The 26,331-nt window shown below is 34.2% G+C and overlaps 3 protein-coding genes and 1 long non-coding RNA gene across 4 annotated transcripts; 2 read left to right on the forward strand and 2 right to left on the reverse strand.

The window, feature by feature from the left end:
- The first annotated feature begins 1,210 nt into the window (after nt 1-1,210).
- On the forward strand, nt 1,211-6,022 carry LOC130935390 (non-specific phospholipase C3-like). Its single transcript, XM_057865117.1, has 4 exons — nt 1,211-1,916; nt 4,266-4,675; nt 5,291-5,461; nt 5,560-6,022. Exons 1-4 carry the CDS (start codon nt 1,258-1,260, stop codon nt 5,895-5,897), a joined length of 1,578 nt encoding a protein of 525 aa, XP_057721100.1. The 5' UTR covers nt 1,211-1,257; the 3' UTR covers nt 5,898-6,022.
- Nucleotides 6,023-6,937: 915 nt separating this feature from the next.
- Nucleotides 6,938-8,435, reverse strand: LOC130935391 (uncharacterized). Its single transcript, XM_057865118.1, has 5 exons — nt 8,172-8,435; nt 8,051-8,101; nt 7,839-7,930; nt 7,664-7,741; nt 6,938-7,306 (listed from the first exon to the last, which is right to left on the reverse strand). Exons 1-5 carry the CDS (start codon nt 8,280-8,282, stop codon nt 7,159-7,161), a joined length of 480 nt encoding a protein of 159 aa, XP_057721101.1. The 5' UTR covers nt 8,283-8,435; the 3' UTR covers nt 6,938-7,158.
- A 9,886-nt stretch (nt 8,436-18,321) lies between these two features.
- On the reverse strand, nt 18,322-20,919 carry LOC130933533 (uncharacterized). Its single transcript, XM_057863164.1, has 4 exons — nt 20,304-20,919; nt 19,437-20,220; nt 19,223-19,392; nt 18,322-19,142 (listed from the first exon to the last, which is right to left on the reverse strand). The coding sequence occupies exons 1-4, from the start codon at nt 20,917-20,919 to the stop codon at nt 18,322-18,324; spliced, it is 2,391 nt and encodes a 796-aa protein (XP_057719147.1).
- Nucleotides 20,920-23,517: 2,598 nt separating this feature from the next.
- LOC130933091 (uncharacterized) lies at nt 23,518-26,131 on the forward strand. Its single transcript, XR_009067611.1, has 3 exons — nt 23,518-23,683; nt 23,780-23,835; nt 25,715-26,131. It is a non-coding gene; the product is annotated as an uncharacterized LOC130933091 (long non-coding RNA).
- Nucleotides 26,132-26,331: the final 200 nt, after the last annotated feature.

Genomic DNA, 26,331 nt, shown 5'->3' on the forward strand with positions numbered 1-26,331 from the left:
TCAAAACATAATTTATTTTTTTAAATAAATCAAATTTAAAATATATAATCTTTAAAAATAAATTTTTTTAAATAATTACTTCAAACAAAATTTTTTAATTTTTATAAAAATTTTGATAATATTTTCTCTAAAATTTAGATTCTACTACTCTTTTCGAGTCCTATTCAAACATTTTTCAAATTCTTTTCAATCATTTTTAAATAAAAAATCATTTTCAATAATCAAATAGTTTCCAAATTTAGTTAAATTTTAATATTCTAAACATGTGATTCCTTCAAATTTTTTATATTATATACAAAAATTTATGTGTCGCACATCAAAATTTTTATTTTGTACATAGTGCTCATGTTTCTGGCATGGGATTCTATTGTGCTGTTTTGTGTTATAAATAAAAATTTTTGTATTCTAATTTTTTGAATATATAAAAAAAAAATAATAACAATAATGATAATAATGATAATGATGATAACAATAACACGTACAAGAAGCACGCATATAACAAGCTATAGGTAGACTAGGTTTAAAAATCGTTTGGCCGCCTATTTTAATTTTAATGCCATTTTAAATATGATTTTTTTTATATTGTATATTTTTGTAAATTTAAAAAGAAAAAGAATGACATTAATAAAAATTTTTATGTGCACACTAATCAGCTATCATGTATATATTTATAAATAAATATATTTGTAATATAATTTATTTTTAATATATATTTTATATTTTAATATATATATATATTTTATATTAATAACTATTAATTATAATGATTAATTTTAATATACATCTAATATAATTGTATCAAAATAAGAATACAAATAATAATATTCATTTTTCAAATTGAATCAAATCATATTTCAATTTAAAACAAATCATAGAATAATTAGTTATTTTTTATTAAAATTTTCAATTATGATGATATGATGTTGATGAGTACCAAAGTAGTGCTATAATATATTGACGCTTTTGAAAAAATGAGAATAAAAATATGAAAAAGTTTTATATGCAAGTATTTTCATTAAAATTTAATTAATATTTAATTATTAAAAAAAATTATAATTTCAGAATATTAAATATAATTTTATATCATTAAAAATATTAATAATAACTAATTAATTATTATAAATTACAAAATACGCGAACCTAAAATCAGTGTAAAAATATAATGCGGCTATTGAATTTAGCATTGTCACGCCAATATATAAAGAAGCAACCAACCAACCATGAAAGGGAAACAAGAAAACACGCCAACTAACTAACATGGCTTCAAGCAGCTCAGGCAGCAATGAAAGCCACTCCAAAATCAAAACGGTCGTCGTTTTGGTCCAAGAAAACCGCTCCTTCGACCACATGCTAGGATGGATGAAGTCTCTAAACCCGGAGATCGACGGCGTAACCGGTTCCGAATCGAATCCGGTTTCCACCACCGATCCAAACTCAAACCGGATTCAATTCGGAGACCGGTCCGTCTACGTGGACCCGGACCCAGGCCACTCCATCCAAGACATCTACGAGCAAATCTTCGGGGAGCCCTGGAGCGAGTCGTCGGCGGCAAAAAACTTGCCGCCGACAATGCAGGGGTTCGTCCAGAACGCAGGGCGGCAAGAGGCGGCAAAGGACAAGAAGCTGGGGCCGATGACGGAGACAGTTATGAATGGGTTTAGAGCAGAGCGGGTTCCAGTGTACGCAGAGTTAGTTAAGGAGTTTGCAGTATGTGACCGTTGGTTTGCGCCGGTTCCCGCGTCGACGCAACCGAACAGGCTGTACGTGCACTCTGCGACGTCGCATGGTTTGACGAGTAACGACACTGGGAAGCTGGTTGGAGGGCTGCCGCAGAAGACGATATTTGATTCGTTGGATGAGAATGGATTCAGTTTTGGGATTTATTATCAGTTGCCGCCAGCAACACTTTTCTACAGGTTAGTTCATGAACGTTAGAAAGGACCTTTTTCTTTTTCCTCGCTTCAAAGATGCTTTATTCGTTCTGCTTGAGGAACACCTTTTCCATCACATATCTCATTAATTAAAAATGGTTAAAAAATTTGATAAGTTTTAATTAAATTATTAATTTTATGTAAAGATAATTATATATGGATTTTTGTTTTATTTTATTCATATAAGAATATTTTTTCGCCTTTTAAAATATTTATTATGTTATTTCTCTCTTTATGATAGTTTTATCCGAAATTAAATAATTAAAAAGTGTTTTTTGGTAGTTTAATTTACTTTCTAAAGATACTATCAACACTATAGAAAATTGGATGATTATTAATTTTAGTTAATAAATAAAAGAATTCATGTTAATATTAAAATAAAAGAATTTTTTTAATTTTTTTAATTGAGAGAATAAAATATGATCTCTAACAATAACGAATCTACTTATTTTAGTGTAGAATAATTACTTCTGTTAACTTTTAAAAAAATTAATAATAAATATATATGTATAGATAATTGTTCGATTGTAATAATTTATTTGTCCCCACACTTCAAACAAAAATAATGTGTAAAAAATATTTATATTATTAGATATTAAAACAATAATAAAAGTTATTGTATTATATAAATTTAAAACAAATAATAATAATAACTAATGATAACCTAATTATTTAATTACTTAAAGTCAAGCTTAACTTTTTAAATATAAATAAAATTATTAGTATTTAATATTTTTTTATAATACATATCATTTATTTATTTTTTATTATTTTGTTTAATTTAATTTTATTTATACATTTAATATTATTTTTGTCAAAAATATTTTTATCATAATATTATAAAATGTCAACTTTAAAATTAAATATCGAAAAATTATTTGAATCTTTGCTTAATAGAAAAAAATATTATTTTATCTATATTTATATATAAAGAAAATTATGATGGTTTAATTTAAATTTTTATTTTTTTCATAAGTTTTTTGTTCCTTTTTCACATAATTTTAGTAAAAATTTAGACACCAAAAATAAAAAAAATAAAAATTATAAATTAGTTCATTCGAATTATATTTTTTATAAATTTTAGCTATTGAGTTATTATTTTTTTTGTATCATATAAAAAAATAAATAAAAATATAATTTTATGGATATTAAATATTTGATAATAAATGTACTACTTATATAATATTACCAAAACATTGAAACGAAAACATATTTTAAATTAATATATTTTTAGATGTATTAATTACATTTATTTATTAAAAATTTGACTAACTAGTGTACTCTAAAATTTAAATATCTAAATATTTAATATTAATATTTTTTATTATAATTTTTTATATTATTTTGTCCTCACTTCAAAAATTTTTTAAATTCGTCACTGATCTCTAATTTTTTAATGTTTTTTTCATATTTTTTTTGTTTTATTTATAAAATTAATAATAAAAGATCATATTTTATTTTCTCAAATGAAAAAAATTAAAAAGATCCAATCCCTAAAAAGTGTCTTCTATAATAAAATGTACGTACAGGGATTATTGAAACATTTTTATGCTGAATGTAATGGCGAGTCTATGTCTATTTAGTGTATGAGACAATAAAATATAGATAATAGATTTTATTTTTTAAAAAAAATGTTATTTGTAGGTTAAAAAATAGGTAATTATTTATATACTATTTCTTTCACGATATCTGTATATACTATATACTCACGTTTAATTATTTATATACTAGATTTCGCCTCTTACTGCGTTTATGCTTTTATTTCATGTTTTCGTTCAATTTTGAATTTGTCTCATTCTAAACAATATTAATTAATATTACGTAATAATTAAACGTGAGTCAACAATGTTTTGTCTTTTGAGGATAATATATAAAATGCAATATCAGAAATTTTTCTTTGCAGGTATTTGATGGATTAGTCTAACAGGATATAACTCAAATAACATAATATTTCTATATTCATCTAATAATAATAATCGTAAGTTTGAGTCACATTTCTAATTTAAAAAAATATATTTGATGAATTAGGCTTTTTTTTTTTATGTTATGCTCCGGAGAAAAGAAAAAGTATATCGCTCCTTAAACTTTAAAGTTTGTTTAAAGTTTAAATTATAAATTATAAATTATAAATTTTAAACAATAAATTCTAAATTATAAACTAACCCTAAATTTTAAATTTTAAATTTTATGGTCTAAATTATAAAATTTAAATTTGAGTTATTTATATAAATTAGTAAAACAAATTCAGTAAGGAGCGTTTAAGGATATAGGCTTTATATGAGTAAATAAATTTCGAAATTTGAATATTTTTTATTGGTGTATCTTGGCTTCCAGGAATCTTAGGAAACTGAAGTACATAGATAACTTTCACCCATTTGACTTATCATTCAAGAAGCACTGCGAAGAAGGGAAGCTACCAAACTACGTAGTGATTGAGCAAAGATTCTTCGATCTGTTATCCATTCCAGGGAATGATGATCATCCATCCCATGATGTGGGAGAGGGGCAGAAATTCGTTAAGGAAGTGTACGAAGCACTGAGGAGTAGCCCTCAGTGGAATGAGATTCTGTTTGTGATCATATACGATGAACATGGAGGTTTCTATGATCATGTTCCAACTCCTGTTGAAGGAGTTCCTAGCCCGGACGACATTGTTGGTCCTGATCCATTTAAGTTCAAGTTTGATAGGCTTGGTGTTAGGGTTCCTGCCATCATTATCTCTCCATGGATTGAGCCTGGCAAAGGTAATAATCGTTAACCTGCATGCATTTCATCACGCAAAAGTATCTTTTTATAATTTACGCTAAAATTCATCTTCTAGTTTGAGTAAAAATAATCCAATTCTAAATCATTTGGATATAATGTTTTGGTATAGTACAACGTACTTAACACACACACAAAAAAAACTCAAGAAGTGGATTATCATCTTTTATGTTGTGGTGTGGAACATCTGAGGAAAAATCAAGATTTTGTGGAATTTAAAAATAAGTGTCGGATAAGTCATCCACAAATCCTTTGTGGGAAGACTAGTAGAGGATATAAGTGTTTAGGAGAGGTGTAATGTTTTGTAGAGTACTTCTTTATTTTGTTGGTTTTTGTTTTTTATTATTGTTTACTTTGTAATAAAAAAATACTATATATATACCAAAATTAGTATTTGTATATAAATATATGTGTTATTTAACTCATTTTTAATGTGTATTTTTTATTCCTAACATATATTTTATACTAGTGACTAATTTTAATATGGATCTAATATGTTTGTTTTGTAATAAACTCCACTTTATTACATTGAGCTTTCTCTCAAACAAAAAAACAAAAAAAAATAAAATAATGGTGTATAATATTGCATATTGCAGTGCTGCACAAACCTTCAGGACCATTCCCAACATCACAATACGAGCATTCATCAATACCAGCCACTGTAAAGAAAATATTCAATCTGCCTGAGTTCCTCACAAAGCGTGATGCATGGGCTGGAACATTTGAGGGTCTCTTAACTCTAACAACCCCACGAACAGATTGTCCAGGTTAATTATCTGTATCTAAATTGTCTTAAATATTTCCTTAATGCTGAAAATGTCAGTTATTTCCTTACCAGTAATTGTTTCTATTTTGAATTTCGCAGAGACATTGCCAGAACCTGTGAAATTGAGAGACATTGGAGCTCAAGAACAAGCCAAGCTAAGCGATCTTCAGGTAGAATTAGTACAAATGGCAGCAACTCTAAATGGAGACCACAAAAAGAGCATATACCCCAACAAGTTAGTTGAGAATATGACTGTTTCAGATGCAGTTAAATACATTGAGGATGCATTCAGTACCTTCTTGGATGAGTGCAACAAAGCAAAGCAAAGTGGAGTGGATGGATCTCAAATTGTTGATTGTGCTGATAAGAATAAATCAACACCAAATTCCAAGAACTTTTTTCACAAGTTGTTGAGTTGTATAGTTTGTGATCGATAGTTCAAAATTAACATCTTAAACATGTAATATTATTTCTACTCGGATCCCATTCATGCAGTTATTTATGTGTACAACAATAAAATTGGCTTTGGCAGCGCAATGTGTTGAATAATAAATTTGTTGTATGTATTCCTGTCCGTTGAAAATAATTAAGATTCTCAATTTAACAATAAAATTCATTTTCATTTTGTAGTTACTACTTACCCTATATATATATTTGTTTTACAATAACTACAACTAGCATACATTTTTACCACGGTGCCTTAGGCAAAAATACAGAGACAGGAAATTCCTTTCTTTACTTCCTGAAAATGGCTACAAAAAAGATAAGCGAAACAAACTATGGCTGGTTCTTTATTTTTCAACAAAATATATAGGACATAGTTGCATATCAGAAACAAAAGAACCATGTATCTAACTAAAGCTGCAAGTGTCTGAAATGCTAAAGTTAATCATACCCTGCATCTAAGTATCTCTAACATGGCAATTATATTTGCCTCAGGCACACGAAATAATACAGCACTAGAAAGTGTTACACACATTAGGAGAAATACTTGAATATGATCAGCATATGTCACCTCCAAGCTAAATTCATTTGCTACAGGAACATTTTCCCCTTTCTAAATTTCATAACATTATGATTATACAAATAAGGAATTTCGTTAGGACTTAGAGAGACCTATGAAATAACTGCTTAAGAGAGAGCTAGTTATATCGAATATATGAGGTTTCCAGCAAAATTCGAAGCACACTATAACCAGTTAGATTTACTATGTATCAATTTAAAACACCTCATAACTAGAAGAAACAATAGCAGCCACAAAATCATGAATTTGATAGCCAATAACAAAAATATATGAAGAGAACAGACCAATTAACATATTGAACAAAATATAGCAGCCAGAGTTTGTCCAGAAAATTCAGACAGCAGTTCAAACCCAAGATTTCAGCAAGGAAAAAAATAGAAGCTGCAATGCTACACACACACACACAAATAAAGACAACAAACATAACCCACAAATGTTGCATTGAGATGGAAGTTGTAAAATAATCTGAGATTTTTTCATTACCTCGCAACAATTTCAATCCAATTATTACATATGCTAAGGAAAAACTTCTAGCATAAGGGGCACTATGGGGGAACAGCTTGATTTGAAAATCATTGTGGCTTTGTGGAGAACAAGCAAAAACGAAGCATGAAAAAAAAATCAGATATCACAATAAAAATAGAAGTACTTGCATTACATTGAATTGAACCGCATCATAATCCAGATTCTGGTTTTTCCTCTTTAGGAGGTGCAAACTGCCTAGTGAGACGAGATCTCGTCCAGGGATCAACAGCAGCTCTCTGTGGTGGTTGTGGTGTTGGGGGCTTCGACTGTCTAAGCTCATTTTCCCGGTCAACAAACCTGTTAAAGACCGCAGAAGAAAATGATAAAAAAAGAGTACAATTCTCCTCAATTAACCCATTTTAAAACCACTAACATGACTATAAATTAGCAAGAACCAGTTAATAGAATCAAAACAACTATGTTTGTTTCAGTTATTCGAACAAAAAAATAGCCTTCTTTAACTGAAACAATCAGAGTTGACACATTTGTATAAATTTTATAAAATATCCGGAATTTCCCAAAAAAAATAAAGGTTTTCAAAAAGCAAAACAAAGTAGCTTCTAATTAAAAACAATTTTCAGCTTTTTCAAGTAGTAAAATCACATTATAAGACAGAATTTTAAGTTAAAACTACGAAGTTATATCTGATCATACTCAATATAGGCGAGTGGTGCAGCATCACCAACTCGAATACGAGTCCTTAGCACTCTGGTGTATCCACCTTCTCTATCCCTGCATCACAAACAAAACAATGTCCATTCAGTGTTACACAATCAACAGAAACAACACAAACTTTTCAACTAGGGTTTGGATGAATCCGAATACAAACTTGTAACGATAAGATAGCTCAGTAAAGAGTTTGTGAAGGACATCATCTCCTCTCACAAAAGCACCAGCGCGCCTTGCAGCACACAAAGAACCCTAAAAAGCCACAATCAATCTATGGAGGAAGACTATATACACAAATTAATCATCAAAAGACTCTAGAATATTCTAATTCAAGTGCTAATAAATTTATAGAACAAAAGGAAAGAGCAAAACCTCTTTGCCGAGCTGAACCATGTTGTCAGCGAGTCTGCGAACCTCTTTAGCCTGGAAATGAAGATGAAATGAAATGAAATGAAAATGAAAATGAAATTGAAAAAGGAAGAAAGAGGGGAACCTTGGCAACAGTGGTTTCGATGCGCTCGTGCTTGATAAGCTGGGAAACCATGGTTCTTAGCATGGACATTCGGTGACCGGTGGGTCGACCCAGTTTCCGGAACTTCGTCATCTTCGGGAAAGTCACAGAGCACCCCTCTCTCTCTCTCACTTTCAGATTGGGAATCAGGGTTGCCGCCAAAGAGGGAGGGACACACTTCTGAGTTCTGAATTTCTGATTACGCTTTGGGCTTCAACGTGTTGTGTTCAATAACGGTTTTTTTAATTATTATTTTTAAAATTAATTATCAATGTAAATTTAGAAACAACAATGCAAAAAACATCATTATTATTGTCTCCTATACCACCTAATTGCTTCCAATGCAATCAATGGCATAGAGCACTAAAAATGTAACAAAAAGATTAAAAAAAAGCATAGCTTCACCAATAAATTTTGTTGATCTTTTTTGTTTCTACCCTTAGCATAGTGAGTCAATCATGCAAACAAAACCACGTGTACTTGTTTTATATGCTAAGCATACATAGTGGAGCAAATTATGAGGCTGCCAACAGTGCATCAAAGTTTTAGTCTTGCCAACTTCTTTTCCCATGTTTACATTAGGTATTTTCATGGTAAATTTTTTGGGACAAAAACAAAATAAATAAAATAAATAAACTGCTTAAATAAAAGTCAGTGCATGATATTTTTTATTTTAAATATTAACGGATTAATAAATTTAAAATTATCTTGGTAATTAATAACAAGATTAAACGTTTTCACACAATCCGTTTCACAAATAATATCTTGTTAGTCCACATCTCAGACTAAGAGATATCTTTTCCAAATAGCAAACAATTCCTCTTGAAAAATACTATTACTCTCAATCATTCCTGAACACCCTTTTTACCAACTCTCATTACAATCTCTAATAACACAAGCAAAACTAACACTATCACCCGAACCAAGATAACTAACATCACAATTAATCTTGAAAGTATCAATGGATGGGAGATTTCAAAAACCATTTAGAATAGAGGAAAGGGACATACGTTGTAATTCAAAAATATTCCTAAGCTCCTTTTCTAAAGCTAATGCCAAATAAATCACTTTTTTCGGAGGCCAAGTTTCATGAGGATTAAAGATGTCATTATTCCTTACTCGACATATCCACTAAAGTCCTGAGAAGAACTTGAACGGATACTCTCTGCTATGATACAAGAGCCAGTTTTTCAAATCCAAATGATGACAAGAAATATCCAATCTATGTCATACAAGCTGAGCTTTTGGACAATCCCGAATACAATGTAAAACCAATTTCTGGCTAGAAAGACATTTTAGGTACCTATCTGATGACGACATCCCGCTTCTGAAGCCAAAACTTGCAGTAAAAAGAGCCTCCTTAAGACATAGCCAAGCAAAAAAATTGTGTTTTTCCGGAACAAACTAGCGTCAAAGCCAAAGTCAATTCTCTCGTTCCTCCCAACCAAACAGCTGCTTACACAACCACAAGTAACTATTATGTGAGTCATAGACTTTGACAGCAGATCTAGACCAATACCAACCCACTTCCGGACCTGCTTGCACATTTGGATTGTAAGAAAGAATATTACCTTTCAGATTTTGAGATAAAGGAGAATAAAGAGTATCCAAATACCACCTACCAACCGACCAAATATCTTGTATCCGAAGATTCGAATCAGAAATGTGAACATAATCCATCTCATTAGATAACTGTCTTTCTCTCTTCCAGCTAGAAAACCAAAAATTCTTGTTCAAATCTCTACTACACCAAGCAAACCCATCCTTCAACACTTCCTAAGCCTTGCAAAGACTCCTCCAAATGGGAGAGCCCTTGTTCTTAGGACAACTAAAATAGTCATATAGAGATGATTGATATTTGTCATCCAACAATTGGACCCATAACTTGTTTGGCTGCAGAAAAAAAGTCCAACTAGCTTCCTAAGAAGAGCAATATTCACACAATGAGGATCTCTAATCTCCAAACCTCCATGTTTTTTTGGAGTAACTAGTACCTTCTAACTAACAAGATTCAATCCTCTTCCATCAACTTGTCATTTCCAAAGAAAATTTATCATCATAGACTCCAATTTACTAATGATTCCTTTGGAAAAAAATAGAGACATGCATCTAGTACGTGGGAATAGTGGCTGCAACAGAATTAAACAAGTAGAGTCTATCAACCCGATTAAATAAACTCCTTTTCCAGCTTGCTAGTCTACCCCAAATCTTATCCAAGACACCATTGAAAGCTAAATGGGTCACCTTAGAATGGCTAAGGATAACTCTAAGATACTTGCCCAAGTCCTGAACAAATCTGATAGAGGATACCCTAGTGAAAACCTCTTTTCTTGTTGCAGAGACATTCTTGAAGCAAAACACTTTAGATTTTTTTACATTAATCTTCATCCCAGATGCTTTGCAAAAAGTCTCTAAAATCAACATCACATTTTGCACTTGTCTCTTTGTAACTTTACAGAATAAAAGCAAGTCGTCTGCAAACATTAAGTGGAATATTCTTGGTCTCTCTCTAGAAATAGCAACCAATTTACACAAGTCCAAATTAATCTGATGACTAATAAAGCATGCCAATCTCTCCATACACAACACAAAAAGATGGGGTGATATAGGGTCTCCTTGTCTAAGACCCCAACTAAGAGAAAATTCATTCAGACGATTCTTATTCCAAAGAATAGATAAGGAGGAAGCAGTGACACAATTCATAATCAAATTAATTGTAGGGCTGAAAAAACCAAAGCTCTTAAGGGTATGGGCTAAAAACCTCCAGTCAACTCTGTCATAAGCTTTCTCCAGATCAATCTTAAAGGCCAGTGTGCCTTTTTTTGATTTAGTCTTTTTCATAAAGTAGAGGATTTTTTGAGCAATAATGATGTTATTAGGAGTTCCTCATCCCGGAATAAATCCTCCTTGAAGCGGGCCAATAATCTCTGCAAGATGAGGACAGAACCTATTAACAAGGACCTTTGTGATGTTCTTGTAAACTACATTGCAGAGACTAATCGACCTGAAATCTTTCATAGATACCGATGATTCAACCTTTGGAATAAGAACCAGTAAAGTCTCCATCATTCTCGGATCAAGAGTAACACCGAAGAATGCCCACTTAACCATTTTCTAAACATCAAGACCAATGATCTCTCAATATTCCTTGAAGAAGAAAGCTTGAAACCCATCAGGATCCAGAGCTTTAAAAGAGTTCATGTGAAAAACAGCTATTCTAACTTCCTCCATAGTAACTGGTGCCGTAAGATCATTGCAAGCTTCCTCATTTAGAGAAGGAAGAGGCACATCACCAAGACAACCCAAATCAACATCATCCAAACGACAGAATAAGCTTTTGTAGAAAGACTCTACTTCTCGACTCATAACCTCTGGATTAGTTTTCCACATTCCATCCTTGAGAAAAAGTCCATGAATCTTATTATGCTTTCTTCGCACAAGAGTTTGAATATGAAAGAATCTTGTATTCCTATCTCCGAACCTTACCCACTGTTCTCTGGACTTTTGAAACCATAGGAACTCTTCTTGCACTAGAGTATTATTATAATCATCAAGCAACTGTTGCTTCTTCTGGCATAAATAAATGCTATCCACCAATTCTAACTACTTTTGTAAATAATTAATCTGTTGCTCTAATTCACATTTCTTAACAAAAACTGTTACCAAGCACCTTCTAGTTAAACTCTAATGAATTCTTCTGCACTTTTGAAAGTTTGCCATAAATTCCTCTATTACCAGACCACCATGACTGATTCACAATATCCTTATACTCGGGATGAGTAGCCCAAGCAGCAATAAATCAGAAAGGTTGATTCCCTTTAGGCTGAGGACGACCTTTACAGTGCACCAGAATAGGACAATGATCAGACTAAAGCCTATTTAAAACTTCTACATAAGCCTCTGGAAAGATAGATAACCAACTACTATTTATACAGACTCGGTCAATCTTTTTTGCCACATCAACATAATTTTTCATCCTCCTGTACCAAGAAAATCGCCTCCCAATAGTCTTCAGATCAAACAAACCATTATCCTCTAATGAAATAGCAAACCTGTCTGCAAGGTCCTTGCAAAATCATGGATTGTGTAACAAGATAACCCTAAAGGAGAACCCTTTTATTAAATTGAGGGCTACCATAAATACCACTACACATCCAAATTAAATTATCATATTGAACCTCAATAGTAACACCCTGATCAAAAGCATCAATGAACTTACAACAAACACCCTGCATAGAAGATAGAAACCAAATACCCCCTTTATGCCTCTTTGCTTCCACTATACCAACAGAGTGATACCCCAATATTTCTAAAAACAATTTTAAATGCTGAAAAGGGGAGTGAGTTTCAACCACAATAAAGAAAACATGTCTAAATTTCCTAACAAGTTTCTTACAATGTACCCGGGCTAATTTATTAGAAGCACCCCTAATATTCCAAACAATCATATTTAAACTATCCATAAATAATAGTGACAGAATAAATAAGAACATAAACTCTAAATAGAATCACCAACCTCAATAGGTGGTTTGTCTTGCGGTACTGGCACACTCTTATCCTCAATAATTGTCACTCTCGGATCCCCTAACGCTGCACCCGCTATGCTTTCATCTACTAAGGTTTCCTCCGTTGTGCCACCATTTTTATCAACTAGCGAGTTCTGCAGGAAGGATGACCGCGGACGCTTCCAGAGAGAAATTCCACGACGTGTAGGAGTTCTATGCGATGGAGATGGTGTAATTTCATATTTTTCTTGCTGCCCCATCCTAATGCCAATTGATTTGCCTCCATCACCATGCAAATTGGGTTTTGAAACCTTTATCGAACCATACTTGTGCTGCTTTTCATCTTGGTCCTTCAAACCTGATGGATGGCCCATTGTGAATTTTTTCTTACGCAGCACTTATTGCCAGCCCTCTCTATCATCCATGCATGCCTCATTAACATGACCATCAGGCACGTAAGAAGCCAATGATTCCGTAATGGCATCCTTCCCTTTAACAACTTCTAATTTCTCGCTTAAATTACGCGAATTCTCACCCAAATCATGAGCTTTCGATTCAACCTCTTTTTGAATTTCATGATTGTTGTGTGGCACTAGTGTCAGGGCTTCATTATTTTTTTCCATCACCAAAAGAATCACCATTTCCTTTCGAGGACTCCTTATCCATGCACAAGTAGAACAAATCAGCTGTAAACTCTCGTACTCCACTTCACGAGTCATACCCTCCACTATAATATGTTTGATTATAGGCAACCCAAGATTAATTTAAACACAAGTTCGGGCATATTTTTCTCTTTCTACAAGCTTAGTGGCCAAGTCTACTTTCACCGGAACCCTTATTGCAGAAGCAATTCGCAGCATTGCTTGTTTCTGGTAGCACCAAATTGGAAGTCTCGAGACTCGAATAGATACTAGCGTTGATCCGAAGGATTGTTCGCATGGCCTAAAATCCACGTCCTATAGCTTTACTGCAACATAGTGACCGTCTATCAATCATAGGCCACCAAGTATGACTTTTTTATGATCTGCAACAATATCAAATTTAACCAAAAAATACCCAAACCCCATATCCAACAAATCAAACCCTCCTTTGATGTGCCATATTATCCGAAAGTTATGCATAAGAGTCGTGTAGCCATAATGCTTATCCAGCACCTTAATCACGATGGCTTCCTTATATGGTTCAGCTAGACAACTCTTTGTCTCCTTTGTAAAACTGACACTTGGTGGACGAGAATCACCCTACTTACCTGTCAGCGTAACGATACCATCTCCAGATAAAGACCTACTAATGCAAAGGCCTTAGACTTTTCTGCACCAATGACCTTATCTCTAAAAGAGACCTTGGATGACTTTTCTAAACCCTCTCGAAAAAAACCCTCCTTAACACCGAATACACACCCTCCTACGCTCTCTCCCTTATCTCTTTCAATGGCATGGCTATCTTCTTCATCGTGTTTCACCCTTAAACGCTCGCCCCCGCTCTCTCCTTCTCTCATTCTCCCCGAGTACGTACTCTTTCTCTACTAGGATTTTTTTTCTAAAAGTTATTGGCTAATTTTTTGCAATGCTAGGGTTTCTTTTTTCAATGTAAATGAAATAGAAATTTTTGGCTAATTTTTTTTGTATGAAAAAAATATTGGTGTTTTTATTAAAAATGAAATTATTTGGTATAATTACGTATGAGTAGATTTTGTGAGTCAACACGCAGGATACGTGTCGGACATGTGTCATCATTCTATCAACACATAGGTGTCTGTTGGACATGTGTCATCATCCTCGCAACACGCAAGGTGCGTGTTAGATACGTGTTACCTTTTTTGCACATCCACAATACTATATAATACACTTCAAATATTAATATTCAACCAAAACACTATCTTTATCTTTACAGAAATTAATTTATTTATGGAAGTGAAAAATGTGATGTGCAGCAATATTGTATCATGGTAAGTAATCCACAGATGTGAAACTGGTGAATTCAGTAATCTGCAAAACGCAGCTTGCGTTTGGCATGGGAGGAGAACCCAGTTTCGAAACGTGTCTCTGTGCTCTTTGCATGCCAACACCTCGAACCTCTAAAACGTAAGATGCGTTTGGCAGGTGCACAGCAAAACGCAACCTGCGTTTGGCAGTCTCCTCAGCTGCATGTGTGACACGTGTGAAGGAAAGTGGTGGTGGAGCCTGCCTATAAAAATCAAAATGCAGGCCATAAGAGGGCTCAGCTTCCCTTTCATGTTACATGCTTCCCTTTCATGTTACATGCTGTAAGTGAGTTTTGAGAGCAAAAGGGTGGGGTTAAGGGTGAAAGGGAGTGAGTTTGTGAAGAGGAAGAATTAGTGAAGGTTTGGGATTTTATTTAGTAAAAAAAGAAAAATGGTTCGTAATTTTACTTTACCAGAAGAACACATTATTGAATATTTGAATCAGCCTCAATTGGTGAGTAATTTTTTATTTAAGTTTATGATAAATAAATATTTTTATTTTTATGTTCTGTAGTGATATATTTTAACTCCTCATCATCATCATCATCATCATCATCATCATCATCATCATCATCATCATCATCATCATCATCATCATCATCATGTCTATGATATGAATAATAGTTGTGTTTTATCATATCGGTATTATTATTATTATCATGTCTATTATATGAAAAATAGTTGTGTTTTATCATACGGTAGTCATAAAATAGTTATTATTATTATTATTATTATTATTATTATTATTATTATAATGTTGTTACTGTTATTATAATAATTTTTTTAAGATAATAATAGTAGTAACAATACTATTTAATTACCGTATTATTATTATTATTATTATGAATGTTACCCATAATAGAATATTGTATAATAATAATTATTATTTTCTAATAGTAAATAAATATTTATTATTTTTTAATAATTTATTATCATTTTTTAATAATTTATGATTATTATTTAAAATTTAATAATTATCATTTTATTTATTGCAAGTTATCAGGAATTTGTTGTCCAGAAAACTCGATCCACCAGATACTTTTAACAAGGTAGCGGCAGAGGCACTAGCATTAACTGGGTTTCAACATGTTTCACGAGTAGGTGAAATGAGAGGTCATGCTGCACTACTGAGTGCCTTGGTGGAACGCTGGAGGCCGGAGACTCACGTTTCATCTTCCGGTCGGTGAAGTGACAGTGACGTTGGAAGATGTGAGCTATATTCTTGGTCTCCCGATTAATGGGGAGGCTGTTACTGGTAGATCAGATAGCAGTCACCAGTTTTTGGTGGAGAACTGCATTGCCTGTTTTGGTCGGGAGCCTGGTCCACAAGATCACGTGTTAGGGAAGGTTAATCTCGCATGGGTCCGAAGGTGCAGAGACACTGAGCCTTGTGACACTCAGGAGTCTGTTGAGCGGTACGTCCGAGCGCACATTTTCTGCGTGCTCAGAACAGTAGTGTTTCCGGATAAGTCGACCACTTCATTGAATTCGAAGTTTCTACCGCTACTTCGAAATTTCCACCGGATTTCAGAATACAATTGGGGGGCAGCCAGTCTGGCGCACTTATACAGATCGTTGTGTCGTGCTTCACGATACAACTGTAAAGAGATGGACGTCCCACTGATACTGCTTTTTGTTTGGGCGTGGGAGCGTATGCCGCTCCTGGCACCTATACCCCGCGATCAGCTCGGCGACGTCGGTATTCCACTTGCGCGAAGGTATTGTTTTTTATTGTTATTGTTGTTGTTGTTATTATTATTGTTATTATTATTATTAATTTGTTATTCTTATTAATATTATTATTGTTTTTTTATGTTAGGTGGAGCCATTGGCGCCGACATACACGATATATCCGGAGGCCTACTGCGCATTTTAGGTGAGGACTCGACGACATGGGAGTTGACAATGTAAGTTGTAGTCCAATGTTTTTATTCAGTTAATTTTTCTAATAGGCCTCTTGGTAACTAATGTGCAGTTTATATGGCGGTCGTATATGGGAGTGTGGGTTCCGGATGTTCTCGCTGCTCAGTTGGTTATGTGCTCCACGCAGTTGCCGCTAGTGTCCTTCGAGTGCATAGAATGGCACCCGACAGACCGAGTTAGGCGATAGTTCGGGATGCAACGGCTTCCACCAGGCCCGGCGTTCGACCTTGGTCGTGATCATTGCACGCGGTTGACAGGAGCACAGAACCATGACTGGAGAGAGATTTACAGTCAATGGGTTAACAGGTGGAGATCTGACCGCTATAACACATTGCAGTGAGGCGAGGAGATTATTGACTTTCATCCTCTCCCAGTGTACTATGAGTGGTACACACAGTAGTATGGGATTCACCTGCGACTGTCAGATAGAGTTGCAGGTGAAGAGGCTGGCGCCGATGAACCACAGCAGCAACAGGAAGACGCAGCTGGTCCTCAGCAATAAGTCCCGCCTCATGAGCAACAGTTTCAGGTATTATTATTAATTACTAGTGTTATTATTATGAATTTTTACCGTTTTAAATAATAAGTAAGTATTATTGTTTTGGTTTATCTTTTATCATTAATTACTATTAATTGTAATTAATTGTTAATTAGGTTCCGGCATATGAGCACCACTATCAGGTCCCGGCATACGAGCACCAGTATCAGATGCAGGCATATGCCCAACAATTTCAGGATCTGGCATATGCGCATCAGTTTCAGGATCCGGCACATGCCCAGCAGCTTCAGGATCTGGCATATGTGCAGCGGTTTCAGGTACCGACATATGCGCATCAGTGGCCAGCAAATCAGCAGCAGGCACCATATATACCGGAACCATAGCCTCCTCAGGCACCTGAGCCCTACATACCATAGCTGGTAATTCTGGTCGAGGGTCACTTTAGTCCGTTGGGTAGATCTGACACCATCAGCTTCGATCAGGTCCTGAGAAATACAGATTATCTATTTTCGACGCCACCGCAAGAAGGGCCTACTACATCTCAGCAGTCTGCTGGTCGTCGAGCCACATCAGGTCATGCCAGTGACTTCGACTTTGATCAGTCGACAGGATATGTAGATCCGCCTGTTCCTTCCGTTCCACCACGCGACCAGTTGTTTGATTTGAATGAGTACCCGCAAGAGGAAGAGGGAGACTTGGGACACAACTTGCAGTACTGGTATGATGTTGGTGGAGCGAGTGCTCCGGGGATGAGTGGCTCCGGTTTGTATGACACTGGTGGTGCGAGCGTGACAGATTTCAGTGGTCCCGACGTTGGTAGTTGGCTGGATACCGATGTGTCTCAGGGTCATCCGTATAACCTACGGACACAGACTGCGCCTCCGGACAAATACACCCCATCCTTGTATTCGAAGAAGGCGCCGAGGAAGTAGTCTGTTGCAGTTGATCTTGTATTCAGTGTTGTATTCAGATTTTTATTTAGTGTCGTATCTTATATTTAGATACTTCTGTTCAGTATTATTATTCTGACATATTTAGCTTTGTTCTCGTATAACTCTGTTTGGCTCGAAATGTTTATTCTCTAAAAAATTAAATAACGAGGTTAAAAGTTTTATTTATTATAAATTGTTAACTAGGTTAAAGTAAATGACGAGGTTACAAAAAAGGTAGCATATAATTGTGAAGTAGGTAATAACAAAGTTACATTGAAAAGCTAAACCACTAATGACCTCCAGCGGAGCTTGGACCTGCATGCTGAGGACATCGGCTGCGGCTATGTCCCTCGCGTCCACATATAGTGCACCGGCGAGGACCACGCATATCACGCGAGTCCATCTCATTCAAGTAGCGGGTTGACTTCGGTCTTCCTTTCGTCGCGCGCCTCAATGTCCAGTTGGCGATCACCTTCGCTCCTTCGTATCTATCCCACGTAGATGGGTCACCCATTGGAACAAACTCGCCTCTGTACACCTTGCAAATTTCAGACATCTTGTACACATTGTGCACGTACACTTGCCAATCAAGACGCTGGTTGGCGCAACATGCAAGCACGTGGCGACATGGAAGTCGCTCGACCTGGAAATGGCCACAGTCGCAGTGTCGTTGCGCAAGGTTAACAGTGTAAATAGTACCATCTTGCATTTCGCGAACCTCAAACATCTCGTTGCGCCTGTCGAACCGGTTGACCACAATGTTTCCTGCACGTCGGAAGCTTTCTTCAACTCTCTTCGTTGCGAATTCTGAATACGTGAATCCGTTGCGAAGACGCTCATGAGCTTCGGTACTCTTCCGAGTGAACAACTCATTCAACCGATAGAAAGTTGACTGGACAAGGGCAGTCACAGGAAGGTTGCGTGCACCATTCAGGACAGAATTTATGCACTCTACCAAGTTTGTCGTCATATGACCCCAACGATGACCACCATCGAATGCCAACACCCATCTCTCAACACCGATCTCATCGCACCATTGAGTATATGCCTCACGCCGCTCTTTAAGCCTTTGGTAGTTTTTGTTGTACTCCTGCTCTGTCCTAGAATAGCCTGTTGAACAAACCATTTAATCATCATAAGCAGATGCCACAATTTACTATGAATAGAACCAGAACAGCGAGTTGAAATACCTATGTTCACCACGAGTTTATGCAAATATGGAGCCTTGAACCTCCTTAAGAAGTTGGACCCGATGTGCCTGATGCAGTACATGTGCCACGCCCTTGGTGGTGACCATGCACCGTTACTGCGAGCTATTGCAGCGTCGATGTAGGTATGGCGGTCAGAAATAATACCCACACTATCAATGGTAACAACATATCTCCGCAAATTAGCTAAAAAAACTCCCATGCGTCTGCTGTCTCGCCTTCGACAATCGCAAATGCAATAGGCACAATGTTCTGATTCCCATCTTGTGCAACCGCTACCAGAAGTGCACCTTTATATTTTCCGTACAGGTGCGTGCCATCAACCTGCACCAGTAGCTTGCAGTGTCTGAATGCTACAATACACGGATAGAAGCTCCAAAACACGCGGTGAAGAACTCTTACACCTTGAACCTCCTCACTCTCACGGTAAACGGGTAGCGTTTTAATTTGAACACGAGACCTTGGCATCTTCACTGTCATTGCTTTCAACCATACTGGCAGAGTCTGGTAAGAAACTTCCCAATCACCAAAAACTTTTGCGACAACTTTCTGCTTTACCAACCAAGCCTTGCGGTAAGTCACAGTGTAGTTGAACCTGCCTTGAACTTCTGCAATAACAGACTTCACCTTTATCGAGGGGTCTGCTTCGACCAACGGCCTAATGGCATCTGCAATTGTGTCTGAGTCCAACTTGGCATGATCTTGTGAAATCGTGCCCATGGTGCACGTGTGCTTGTCATTGTATCTCCTGATCTCCCAACAAGCTTTTTTTCGAATCAAGCTAGCTCGGATAAGCCAGTCGCACCCTGCACCATACCCCTTGCATTTCGCATAGAATGTCTGCGGCTCAAACTCATACACAGTGTAATCAACTCCTCTAGAGATGGTGTAGCTTTTGATTGCAGATATCACCGACTCTCTCGAACCAAATTCCATTCCGACACTAAACTCGCCATCTTCCGCCGCAACGTTGCCTTCACCTACGACATGCGCACCACCATCAGTCAAACAAGGTAAATAAATTAAGCACTATAGGACACTTGAGTTAATAATCATAACATACCCGTATTCGCATACTCAGAAAATTCCGGGGCATGCATGGCTTTGAGATCTAGAGTCCGCATAAAAGATGGCACACCAAACGGGTGTTGGCTTACAATGGCATCCGCCTCATTCTGCACCGCCAGATTGTCTGCCAAGTCTCCGTCATCGTTTTCGTCATCGACTTCATAGTTAGCTTCGAATTCCTCTTTGCTGTCATTATTTTCTTCTTCCCAATCTATATCCCGGAGCTCATCAACATTGACCTCGTCGCCGATCGTACCCATCCCCGACTGCTGTTCAAACTCAACGTACAGCTCTATCACTGGCACATGAAATCGGATTTGTTGATAAATATAGAACATCTGCTGCATGCTTGCATCGTCAGTGATGGACATTATTTGAAACTGTATCAATCCACCAAATACTTGCATAGGATTCTTATACAAAATGTTGCTCACCCTTTTCGAAATGTGACTTTTTATGTTCACACAAAGACCATTTTGCAACTCTATAAAACTCGTGCTGTATGGAATAGCAAATGAAAATGGACATTCACAAACAAAACTCACTCCTTCGTGTGTATTCGATATAATCTCACCGTTATAATACACTCGTATATTTGCAATATCTTCCATATTCTCACTTTTTTTACCCTTCTAATAACCAAAAAATCTCACAAGCATCAGATACAAGAAAAGAGAATGGGAGTAGAAGTGAAGAAGAGAAGTGAGGTGCGAGTTGGAATTAGCTGTGTTAGCTATTTATATGTAAGGCTCTTTATTAAAATATTATTTCGCATACAAAACGTAAGCTGTGTTTTGTACATTTCAAAAAAAAAAAAAATTAGGCCCAAATAAAACGCAGGTTGTGTTTTCTCTTCTTCTAAAAAAATTTGAACAGTCCATCTGACAAACGTAGTATACGTTTTACTTTTTAAAAAAAAATTAATAAAACTTTTTTAACAAACGCAAGTTGCGTTTTTGCTTTTCTCATAAAACAAAAAAAATTCAAATACAAAACGGAAGTTACGTTTTGTTTAATCTAAAAAAAAAAAAAAAAAAATGAAATGCAAGAGAATGAAAAACGGAAGCTACATTTTTCTCCTGATACCCATAGCAGTGAACATTTTTTGTGTGGCTCCATTTTATGGTGTTACACCATGAGCTTCTCCATTTGCAAAAAAATGAGCCTTATCTTTATATTAAAAATAATTTTTGAAAATTTTTTGTACTAATAATTTTTAATATTTTTTATTATTATTTTATTTGTATAAATATTAATTTTTTTAATTTATATTTATAAAATATAAATACAAATTATATGACTTTTATAATTAAAATAGTACAAATTATTACTGATATAATATTACCTAAATGAAATTATGCTCTTAAAATATATCTTTGTGAGAATCATAAATAAAGACTTGCTGAATGAAAAGAAAAATTTATACAATAAATATCTAAATATTTAAAGTAGTATTTTTATTTTTTTTTATTTTTTATAATTTTTTTATGAATTTAATTTTTTGTATATAGATCATGTAAAATATTTTTTTATAAATAGTTAAATATTTAATTGTATATTATCATAAGTATTATAGAGTCGGCATAATTTATTTATTTTTTTATCAATATTTAATAATAAATGTATTTTTATAAACTGATATTAAAAATAGGCCCAAATAGACTAGTAAGAATTTTTTTTTGTAGACTACATATGATATAAAAAGAAAAAATGGTAGAAAAAGAGAAAAAAAATAGACAAGTTAATTGACTTAGTTTCTATCTAAATATATAAAGTGATAAATCTTATCTTAAGGCTGAAAGTCATTTCTTATACTTTTCCATAATTGAATCAGTATTTTTAGTCATAAAATAAGTTATATGATTGATTATTTTTCGAATCAATGTGAAATAAGTTTTTTAATATTAACTCAAAATCTCTTAAATGTTTTTATTATTTTTTTAAATAATATTATCAAATTTCTTTTTATGCATCATAAAAAAATGTTTAAACAATCCATTTAATAAAAAATATTATAAAAACTATATTCTCAAATAAGGATTAAATCCCTTCAAATAACATAAAACTAATCTAAAAAATACCAACATTTTCTAACTTTTTAAAATAACCTTTCACCTTACACACATCCAAATTACAAATATGATTACCAAAATCGGTTGATCTACTAAGAGGACTTTAAAACATTAAAGGTCACTAAGCTTTTTTCTTATGATAATATTAAAAATAAATAATTTTAAATTATTATTTAAAAATTTATTTTAAATATATAAATTTAATTAGATAATCGGATACAATTTATTAGCATCGAAATTATAATATTTTTATATTATTAATTTTTATCAACAATTATACTACTTGTGTATTAAAAATTAATTATCAATTAATTACTATGTATAAAATTATGTATTTAATATTTTATAAAAAAACTTTATTTTTAATTATTTATCCGCTACAGAATTAGTTATTTTACTATAATAAATTTAATTATTTTAACAAATAAAAATAACAAAAAAATAATAACAAATTAACAGATTAAATTATAATAATATTATAACAAAAAATTACAAATATCAGAAAACAAATAAAATTACTAGTATTATCGCAAAAAAATGAAAAACAAAAAAATATTTAAATTATCTAATTCACTACAACTGCTAATAATAATACTAATCCAAAAAATTATACTAATAATAATACATTTTAAATACTAAATTTTAAATTAACAAAAATACTAAACTTATATAATTAGTCCATCTCAAATAATTAATAATGTTTTTTTTACAGACGTATTGTAAGAACCGAAAATATTAACCGATTAATTAACATAAAATAATAATAAATTAATTGTCTGAAATAGGTTCTAAAAATTTAGAAAGTTAATTAGAAAATTTAAATATGATATTTGGATTTAGTAGATTTTTCTGAGTTGAAAAATATAATTTTTTCGAAAATTGTGTAAAAACACGTATCGATAAATTAACCGGCAGTAACAGCTTAAGTATATTCGGTATTGTACGAGAATGATAAAAATAATAGAAAAAGTTAAAATAAATTAAAGTTGAAAACCGAGAACTAATTTTAAAGGTTTGGCTCGAAATCGAGCCAAACGGAACAAAAACGTTAACGAGTTGGACTAGAACTAAGTTAGGCCCAAACCCAATATATATAAGCACTTAAAGGCACCCATTTCAGCTCATTAAACACATTCAAGAGAGGGAGAGCTGCTGAAGTGAGAAGAGAGTGAGGGTTTCCAAAGTTACTATTCACATACAACTTCAATCTATCATATCTTGAGTTACGGTGCTCCGATTTGCGTGTCGTCAGCGGCTACGCGAAGCTCTCACAGAGCCCGTTACTTTCATATAAATTTTGTAGGTAAGATTTCAAAATTTCTTCTCCTTCCTGTAGCCCTAAAAATCCGAAAATGTGGATGATGATTTTGAGTGAATTTTTGTGTTTTCAATTGATTAGGTGATATCTAAGGTTGGGCTATTGGTGGTTTGTGCCTCCAAACACCATCGAAAAAGGTAAAAAAACTCTTTACCTTATGAAATTATGTATATGATGACTCTAGGTTGATTGGTTATGAATTATGTGTGTATATAGCTTGAAGTTATGATTGTTGGCATTTATTTGGAGCTTTGGATTGATTGTTGGTGATTGGAGGCTTGAGTTGGACTTAATTTTAGGATTTTGACATATTGAAAATTGGTCAAACTATGGTTTCGATTTTCTCTATGTAATATATAATATTTTTGGACATTTATGCTAATGACCTATAGGATAGACTTAGATTGAATTGATTGTTGGATTTGATAATGTATGATGGAGTTGTTGATTTGATGAATTATGATGTTGCACTTTAATAATATTATTCATTATTGGAATGAGGCTTGAACTTGATGATTTGGAGTGTTTATAGTGAATTTTGATGCTTAATGATGTTGGTGAAAGTTGAGGATAGTGGAAGGATGCATTGAGTGAGAAATTGTGGATGAAATGAGTGGAACTGAATGTTGGTAGGATAAGCAATGACATAGAAGGTGCATGAGTAATATTTAGTCAACTTGAAACTGTTTTGGGTGTGGTATATTTGGTTTTGATTGGGTTTTTGTTATGAATTTGAAAAGTTGAGAACCTGTTTTTTTTTGTAAAAATTTGTTTTTGGTAAACTTTGACGGATCATAACTTGACCCTCAAAGGTTGAAATTGAATGGATTTGTTTTAAATTAAAGATGGCTTTGAGATTTTTAAATTGATATAAAATTTGTAGAAAATGGATTTTTATAGAGAAAGTTATGACTATTTAAAGTTGGGTGCCAAAAAACAGAATTCTGCAACATTTGAATTTTTCTAAGTCTGGTATGGGCCGCGTATGCGACAGGGGACACGCGATGCGACCAACCCATTCAAGTTGGGTAACTCGCGTACGCAAAACACTGCATTCATATGCGAGCAAAAAAATTTTAACCTTTGTATACGCGAATTTTAACACACAACGCAAGCAACCCATTCGGATTGGAACACTCGCATACGCGAACAGGTGGTTGAGTACGCGACCATCCCTTTTTCAACAGCATGCGTACGCGAGACCCCTATTTTGCTGAAAAATGATTTTTTATGTTTTAAAGGTTCTCTAATCTTTCTAAACTTCCCTAAGATGCAGTTTAAGGGTAATATAATTAGGCCTAAGGATTAATAGAGGATAATTAATGACTTAAGTAGATGAATTTTGTATAAATTTTAGAAGACGGAGACTTAGGTTTCTGGTGTATTGAGGATGAATTAGTTGAGAGAGATGACAGAGCACTGTAATAACGATTGATATAATAAGTTGTGAAAATTATGAATTGATATTGGTTGAGACGAGTCTGGGACTTGGAGTGAAATGATGGATTACTGATGTACTGAAAAGCGATTTTATGAAACCACTGATATATTGATTTTAATGAGATTGTTGAGACGCTATGCGCCTGGCAGGGACGGTAGGTTAATCCCGCCTGCCGAGGTCGCGGCGGCGGCGTAAGGACAGTAGATTTATCCCGCTTACGTTGAGATGTGAGATCCGTGGCAAGAGTATCCCGCTCGCATCCCTTTAAAATCACTAGAGTGTGCAGGCACTATATCCTGGACCGTGTTCCGAGTACGATATCTTGGGAGTTTCCATTATGAGACCGAAGGGCGACATCTCCATGGAGATGTGTCGGGTTGGAAGTTGAACCGATAATGTGATATCACAACCAATAGGTCAGACATTCAACATGTGCATCTTCTATCTATTTGTTTGCTTTGTCGACTTAAAACTGCTTGCCTAGTTGTATAACATGATTAATTGCTACTTGAATTTCTTGATATACATGCTATATTGTGCTTACTTACATTGTTATTACCTGTGTTTTCTACTAGGATTGAGGAGGTTCGGAAGGCGGTGGTGATGGGATTGCATGGCGGTTAGGCAGGCGAAGACTATGGGACAGCGAAGAATTGTTAGATTAGAAATCCACTAAGCTAGATCCCCTTATTTTATCTATGGTTTTAAGTCATGGTTTTAAATGTACTTATGTTTTAAGCTTGAATCTCGTGATGGATATGAAGTTCTAGGATTGCCTCTGGCATCCCGGAGTCTTATATCTTATATCACTGGCCACTGTTACCATATTGAGAACCTCTGGTTCACATTCCATACTCTATTGTTATTTTTCAGATGCAGGTCCAACCCACCTCAGTGAGTTGCTTGATGGTGACAGAGCGGAGGATCCTTATTCCACATTGGAGTCTTTTGGTTATTTTGATTAGCTCTCTCACCTTTTATATTAATATTTGTCTTAGAGGCTTATTTTGAGAGAGATACTTTTGTATATGCTGTTTTATCTTTCAAAAATTCTGTATTGTTTGTATATAACTAGCCGACTTAAACTCCACGAGTTGCGGCTAGATCTTTATACTATTATGCTCTTATATATCTATATATGTTTTGATATCTGTATGTATATCTTGTGCCTCGATTAGACTCGTATATATAT

Source organism: Arachis stenosperma, chromosome 6 (genome assembly GCF_014773155.1).
Source record: "Arachis stenosperma cultivar V10309 chromosome 6, arast.V10309.gnm1.PFL2, whole genome shotgun sequence".
Lineage (NCBI taxonomy): Eukaryota > Viridiplantae > Streptophyta > Magnoliopsida > Fabales > Fabaceae > Arachis > Arachis stenosperma.